An 8,189-nucleotide genomic window follows, 5' to 3' on the forward strand; every position below is an offset into this window, starting at 1 on the left:
TGCCTTAATGAATAAATGAAAGAATGAGGTATATTTATTTACTTTATTGCAGCAGATCTTTCTCAGTTTAAAATATCCTGCAACACCTTTGATCCATTGTGCACCTTTATTTTTTGCCATTGACCAATAATAAAATATACAGTAATATACTGTATATGACCAAGTGTGTATGTGTTCCCATACCATACATTTTGTCCTGAGTTCACATTTTTGGTATTTTCTCTTGCTTTTTGTTTAACAAAGTGAATGTTCATTCTTAAATTAAATACCAACCTGTTACATTTTGACTGTTATTGACCCCTAAAAGTTAGTGCTGTATACACCTGATTTAGAAGTAATAGGACTTCCACTATCATCGATAGCGAAGCACATCAACAACAGCTACAATGCAGTTCAACTTCAAGCATTTAAATTTGCTCAAAGAAAAATAGTAACTAGGTGAATTGTTCACGTTTTGCAGATATTATTTAGGTCAGTATCAGGGCTGATACCAAACCATCAGATTAGTTCATTCCTGGATTTCAAGCACATACATACAAAGGTCATTGATGGAGTTTTTTGTTGTTTTTCTCTCCACAGTCTGTCCTACAGTGCAGAGACCAGCTCCCCCGCTTCCATTTCCTGTGCTGAACTCTGAAGACCCCAGGAACACACAATCCAACTGTTCTCCAAAAGAGAGGCTTGTATCACATTATGCTTCATCCAGACTACTGCACTCAGCATCCAAGGCAATAAATGCAGACTCCCCATTGGCTGTAGCTTCAAATGGGCTGATGGACAGCCCCATCAAGATGAGTGACAACGCAACGTTTCCTACCCTTTCCAGAACCCTGTCACTCTCTATGACAAAGCCTGCTGAGAATACTGTCCTGACCCAGTGCAGTCAAGACACCCAGACCAACAGAAGTAATTATTCACTCAACCAAGAAACTGTAACAGAGAAGACAGATGATAGGGCAGAATTCATGTCTGACCACAGAGCAAAGGCTCCTGCTGCCGCAGTGTTCAATGGAACCCCTGCAGTCCCAGCACCTCAGAAAGCCCAGGCCAGGAGAGCCCTTTTTAATAGTCTGCCATCACACACACCTGTAAGAAGAACAAAAAGCGAGGGTCATGTTCGGGTGGTTGTAGCTGCAGCTGGACAAGCCCAGTCAGCCATACCAGAGGTCTGCACTGATGCTACCATGAATGACCGCCTTTGGAGAAAGCTGGAACCTAGCAGCCACCGAGACAGCATGTCCTCCTCCTCTAGCATTTCTTCCAGCGACACAGTCATTGACCTGTCCCTGCCTAACCTGGCCAGGAAAAGCCTCACCAGCCTGCCCACAGCCAGTAGCACCTGCAGCCCACCCTGGGTCAACTGCCGTCATTCAGCATTACTCTCCTATGATACCCTGCGAGTCAGCAAGAGCAAGTCAAACCCCAATCTTCAGCAAAGTCACAGCTCCGTAGATGAGCTTAATCCCCGACCCCTGCAGCCCCCACAGGAGGCTTGTATGGACTCACCAAGCAGACTGACTCAAAGGAGGCACACCTGGAGTCGGCTATACATGGAAGGGCTCAAGCAGTCATCAGCCAACAGGTCTTCCTCTGCAACTACAACCCCAACAGCTACAGCTTCCATGTCCAAAAGCCTTGGGGATCTGACCTCTGACGACATTTCCTGTAACTTTGAAAGCAAGTACCGCAGCATCAGCCGCAGCTTTATTGTTAGGCCAACCAGGGACCAGATGCGCAAGGGCAGCCCACAGAAGTCTCGTCCATCCAACAACCTGACAGAGCAACTACGGAAATTGACTGATGTGGAGCCACTGACTGCAAGTGACTTTGCCTCAGAAAACAGGCCTAGAGAGTCACACGAGGAGACTGTGGATGAGACCTTGGTGCGAAGGACCTCCTCAAGGAGCCAAAGCAGAGTGCGGTACATTGCAAACAGGGCCAAGAAGGCCCAGGAAAGGCAGAGGCTCCAGGGCCTGGTCCAGGGCCGAAGTGCAAGTTTTAGCTTTGCTGGTAACATTGGCAGTGGAAGTAGTGCTAGCCCCATTGAGGAGCGGGGAAACCCAGAAGGGGCGTGTTGTGTGGCCCGCAGTCCCTGCACCAGCCTGGACCTGCTGAGTCAACTGACACCCCTAGGGTCGCCCTCTTCAAGACAGCCCGAGTCCTCCCCAGACCCCGAACACAGTGAAGTCTTTTTTATGCTCAAACTCTAAGAACTGGCTGACTTGGAACTGAGTGAGAGACCCCGTTAGAAACTTGTTTGGAATACAGTCCAGTTTTTCTCATTTTAATATCTTTTTTTTTTTTTTTAAGTTGCGTATCTTGCAGAAAACTGGTTAATGCAGATCATTTCAGCATCTCACAGAAAAATGGAATCCCCTATATAAGTGACCCATCAATCCCTCACCTTGACTTTGTGCATCTTCTTTTTTTAACCTGTGCAAATTCACTGTCTTGAAGATAGTGGGGGGTTCATTTAAAGCAACTACTGCAGCTCTGTCATCTGTTTGCACCAAATGTTAGATAATTGTCAGAATGTATTAAGTGAAAAACTACCAGAGGTTTTTGTGTGGCTGTTTATGTTTACTGCGATATACTGTCATGTTTGAGATTTTTTTTTACATGAGTATCCCGTACCAACAGATCATTATCAGAGGAGACAATTTTAAATGATCCTTTTTTGATTTACTCGAATGGTATGAAATACTATAAGCTAAAGATTAATAGTTGATGTCAGAGAGTTTGTTATCAGCCCATGCATCCACTTGCAATATTTTAAAAATAATGGCATGGTATCATATTTAAGAGATAATGTACAGTTCAATGCTAAAAGCTGAGGCTTGTCTCATGACTTAGTAAGGAATCATTCCTACAATGCAGGACATAAGGTCTTAATTTTAAGTATTCTTTGTGTAGTAGTTACATTGTGAATTGACTCAGCTGCCAATATTTTGCTAACTTTTCTGAACTGTGGCATGTCACAGCACTGAGCTCCTGTGCTTTAAAGCAGTGGTAGACACAGTTTAGCCTTTTTAGTTGACTGCATGTCTTTTATGCACTGTAACATTTATCTTAAGGCCGTGCTTTATTTTACAACATTTTTTTTAAAGATTTGGTAATATTCCAAACTCCTTTGTTTTGATGGTATGATGGTGGTCACAAGAACATCATGTCCAAAACCCTCTGTTCTCATCATGTAGCACTAAAACAAGATGGAAACGATCTGTATAAAGCATGTTTATTTGTCGACCTGCTGTATTGTTTGCACTGCCATGACAGTTCTTTGTGCAAAATTTTAGGGATAATATTTAATTCAAACAATTGTGTAATTAAGACCCAAATAAATCTCAAATGAATATTATCGAAAGTTTCACAGCTCATTTGTTTCATTTACTCTTAAACTATCAACAGCTGCCTCTGTTCAGAGACAAAGACAAGTCATTAACAGACCAGTTAAATTGAGCCTCATACAAGCTGACATATAAAGCCTTTGTCCTTGGTTTTGGCAGCGTCTGATGCTGCTCTAATTATGGACTTTGCTTGGTTCTGTGTTTACCAGACCTCACCTCTCTCACCCTCCCTGGCAAAAACCCGCAGACCCCCTGTGGGAAGGGAGAATGTTCCAGAACAAAGACTTGAGGCTGCACAAGAGACTACAAGCCCAACCAGTCATCACAGGAGAGAAAAACATCTTTTTAGTATCACTTGCCAAACATGTTCAGATTTTGTTTAGGCTACAAATCTATTACCCAGACTTTCTTTCACCCACAAATGTGACGCTGATGATAATAAAATGTATTTAGACCCTGACTGTATGCAGGAAATGGATAGATTCTCTACCTTTGCTGACGCAAAAGAAAACCTGTTATTATCCATTTACTTTGACAACCTCTGGGATACTGGTCAATATTGAAATACACATTTTAATGTGGACAATTATGACTGGCTGAATTTGACCTAAACTTAAAAGTGCTTTGGGTTTGAAAACCATATCATATCTGAGAATCTGTGCAGCCCCTCCATGGACACTGATTTTTCACTCAAAGGTTTGTCCACTGTCAAGTCTGGTTTCCAAAGCTGTCAGCCACCTCTGGCGAGCTGTCAGACTCTGCCAGGCCTCTTCCTCAGCTCTGTCAGACTTTGTGAAGCGCGACATGCTCGTTTTAGGGCCACAGACTGCACTTCAGCCAGCACACAAACACAAAAGAACATCAAGGCCTGGATGACCCAAAACTTCTTACTTCGAAATTCAGACAAAGCTGAGGTCATTGTAATCGGCCCTAAACATCTTAGAGAATCACTGTCTGAACAGATAGTCACCTTGGATGGTACCCACACATAAAACAAGTCTCTAGGACAGCTTTCTTCCACATGCGCAATATTAAGAACATTAGAAACATCCTGTCTCAGAAGGATGCTGAAAAACTAGTCCACGCATTCGTTACCTCTAGACTAGATTACTGTAATTCTTTATTATCAGGATGCTCCAGGAAATCTATAAAAAGTCTCCAGTTGGTCCAAAATGCAGCAGCACGAGTGCTGACAGGAACTAGCAGCAGAGATCATATTACTCCTGTCTTAACTTCTCTACATTGGCTCCCAGAATTCAGAATAGATTTCAAAATCCTGCTCCTCACATTTAAAGCCCTTAACAATCAAGCCCCCTCATATATAAAAGAGTTCATAACACCATATTATCCAAACAGATCACTTCGTTCACAAAACACAGGCTCTCCGTGGTTCCAAGAGTCTGTAAGAGTAGAACAGGAGGTAGAGCATTCAGCTACCAGGCTCCTCTCCTGTGGAACCAGCTCCCACTCTGGGTTCAGGAGGCAGACACCATCTCTGCATTTAAAGTTAAACTTAAAACGTTCCTCTTTGATAAAGCCTATAGTTAGTTCTGGATCAGGTGAGTCCTGAACCATCACTTAGTTATGCTGCTATAGGTCTAGACTGCTGGGGGAACTCCCATCATGCACTGAGGACCTCTCCACTTCTCTCTGACCCCGGAACCTCAGGACAACAACTTTACCATTATTACTATTATTAATAACAATATCTCAGTAATTCATTATGATATGAATTGTGTCTGTTATCAATAATAATTAAATGTCTTTACACTGTTGTTTACATTTCAACTAGTCAGATCTAATACCTGATGGTGCTCAAGTGTTCCCGGTCTTTTATCGCTCCCCTACTTCCCCCTCCCCACTATCACGCTCTCTTCTCTCCCCTCTTTTCCACCCATCTCTCCTCTCCTCCCCCCTTTTTCTTTGCTCACCCCAACCGGTCGAGGCAGATGACCGCCCACATTGAGCCTGGTTCTTCTAGAGGTTTCTCTCTGTTAATGAGGGAGTTTTTCCTCCACAGTCACCAAAGTGCTGCTCATTGTGGGAACTGTTGGGTTTCTCTATATTAATACGATTTTAAGGTCTTGACCTTCTATATAAAGTGCCTTGAGATAATGTATATTATGATTTGGCGCTATACAATTAAAATTGAATTGATTATATGTATATATATATAAGACTGCAGGCTTCAACAATGTCCCATTGAAAGTGAGGAGCAGCTTAAAAGGATAAAGGGAGAAGGTCAGAGCAACAGGAGAGAGGATGAAGGAGAGTTAGGGGTTCTGAGTTGTTGGGACCTGTTATCGGTGAACCATAGTTGGGCCTACATGTGTAGGCAAAAGCCTGACTGCATGTCTCCTTTGCTCTGGAGACAAAGGAGAGCTTCCAGAACTCAGTCTCCCAGGGTGCTTCATCTTCACACATAGGTGGTAAAACTGCTCCTGAAGACAACTCTCAACCACTATTGGTCACTGTGTGCCCCATGACCCATGAGGTCACAAGGCCAATATAAAACGAGTTTCCCCTCTCCTGGCTCTCTTCTCTCTTCTGCCTCTTCCCCTGCTGACCGCTCCTGGAGGAGTAGGTTCTGGCCCTGCTCTCCCAGCCAGGGAGACTTCCTCCCTACACAAGCTCCTCAACTTCAAGCAGGCCTGCCTGGAGCAGACTGCTAAAACCTTCCAAAGGCAGTGACACGAGAGCCTGCCTAAGAACTTCAGCACAACTGGCCACGACACAAGGTCTTACCAGCAGATGATCAACAGGAGCCACAAACCAACAAGACCACTTCACTGGACTTCAAACAGCACATCCAAAAAGGATCTTTCCCCCTTTTTCATGGACGGGTTAGAAGTTTGACTTGTGTTGTTGTGATATTTGGTAATTTGTTATTTGAAAGTTATTGTTCGTTCTGTTAGGCTTTTCATTTTCTTTGCATGCATTTTACTACTTTCTTTAACCTGGCACCAACACCTCACACACTCACCTCCACAAACTTAACACATACATGTGATCTCAGCCACATGGTCTCACCACTCCGGGGGGCCTTTTGTCTTCATAGTGGCCAGCTGCTATTTTGAATCTCAGTCACACACACACACACACACACACACACACACACACATCTGTATATGGTAGTTACACTTTTTTGTTAGTTTGTGTGTTTATACTTTTATTTTTTCATAATAAATGTTGCATAAGTGTGAATTTTGCCAACCTCTATACTGTCAAGAAAGAGAAGAGATACTTTATTGATCCCTCAAGGGTAAATTCTTTTTACACTCGTTTTTTTAGATGCACTTTTTTTTAACCCTGAAACACAATCCCACACAAAAAGGGCTCATAGACATGCACATTTGGTAATTCTGATTATAGTTATTTATTTAATTATTAATCAGAGTTCCAAATTTGTAGTCAGTAATTTCATGAGACTTATTCAATAATCTTTTCCCTTCCTTTGAAGGGTGGTGCCCCTATTTATCTTTTATCAATCCAATTATTGTTTAATATTAATATTTTTAATATTAATATTTAATATTTCTCTGATAGGCACATTTATTGAATGCCCAAAAGCACAACTGTGGAGGTGAAGGGGCTGGGAGAGCACCGTCACCTGCACCACAGAGGATCAGTCAGCACAGGTGAGAGCTGTTAGCTGATTGATCCTCATGCTTGAAAAGGCAGCAGCAGAGCTGCCTCGTGGAACACACTGGGGAAGAGACTGGGCGAAGCTAAAGGTCCAGCAGAAAGTGCTGGACCCTTTAAGTTAAGTGTTCTGTCAGTTCTCTTTGTATTAAATAAAAAGATGTTGCTGAGCACCCAATGGTTGGACTGGTTCGTCTCTGGCTGTCGTGGTGGGTACCCCGTGGCATGGTCGACTGCCACAACACCATTTAATGGTGCCACGTTTAATGAGTACATAGTCACAACAGTGATTAAGTGCAAGTGTTTGTTTTCCTGGTTCTTTTAAAGAGCTGGAAAAATCGTTTCAGCAAAGATGGCTTCTTTGATTTGCTCTCTATCACCTTCTCCTCCATTGCCTCCAGAGCTTGCTTAGTGGTGTTGAGAGCCACCTGAAGTGTGGACATTTCCGACTGCCACTGGAGTCTTTCCTTCCTTCCTCCTTCCTGTTCCTGTAGCAGAGCTGCCTTGAGCCTGGAGGTTTCCTGACTATGTGTAGCCAAGATTTGGGACTTCTCATGCTCCCAAAGGCATCTTGACTTTTCCAGTTGGTCATGGGCTTGAACCAGGGAGGTTTGGATTTTGGATGTTTCCTCAATCTCTCTGGCGAGGCATGTCTCTTCCTCCATTGTTTTCTCTCTTTCAGTTTGGACAGCTCTCTCAAGGTCGCTGACCTTTTGGTTTCCACTTGACTGAAGCAACCTCAGTCGTGAAACTTCCTTCCCTAGACCCACTTTAGTGGCATAAATATATACAATTTCTTGCTCTATATCCTTTGCCTTTCTGACGAGGTCTTCATTTTCCTGTACCTGAGCAGTCCTTTTCATGTGCTTCTCATGCAGGAGCTGATTTAAGAGTTCAGAGTAGGCATGTGTAGTCAAATCAACCCCACTGCCAGATTCAAACTCAGGGACAGATGCAGACACAAATGCAGATGCCTCTGTGTGTGCAGAAACATCAGCTGTCCCAGCAAACTGTGTTCCTGTGGACTGAGAAGTCCATGCCTCTGCCTGTGGAGATGGAGGCTGAAACACTTTTGCCTCTTCCTCCATCCCCAGGACAGTCCTGTCTTCAATTGTCTCTTTCCTCAGGACAGTCTGGTCTTCATTTGTCTCTGTTGTCTCTTTCCTCAGGATAGTCTGGTCTTCAATTGACTCTGCTGAC

General features: G+C 43.5%; 1 protein-coding gene across 3 annotated transcripts in view; it reads left to right on the top strand.

The window, feature by feature from the left end:
• plch2a (phospholipase C, eta 2a) overlaps nucleotides 1-3,358 on the top strand; it is a 191,929-nt gene extending 188,571 nt beyond the window's left edge. For all 3 annotated transcript variants that reach the window (XM_069527293.1, XM_069527294.1, XM_069527292.1), the window contains one exon: nucleotides 580-3,358. In XM_069527293.1, coding sequence (XP_069383394.1) covers nucleotides 580-2,210 — 1,631 coding nt within the window. In that variant the 3' untranslated portion in view covers nucleotides 2,211-3,358. The remainder of the gene's footprint in view (nucleotides 1-579) is intronic.
• The last annotated feature ends 4,831 nt before the right edge of the window (nucleotides 3,359-8,189 follow it).

This window comes from Paralichthys olivaceus, chromosome 6 (genome assembly GCF_024713975.1).
Source record: "Paralichthys olivaceus isolate ysfri-2021 chromosome 6, ASM2471397v2, whole genome shotgun sequence".
Lineage (NCBI taxonomy): Eukaryota > Metazoa > Chordata > Actinopteri > Pleuronectiformes > Paralichthyidae > Paralichthys > Paralichthys olivaceus.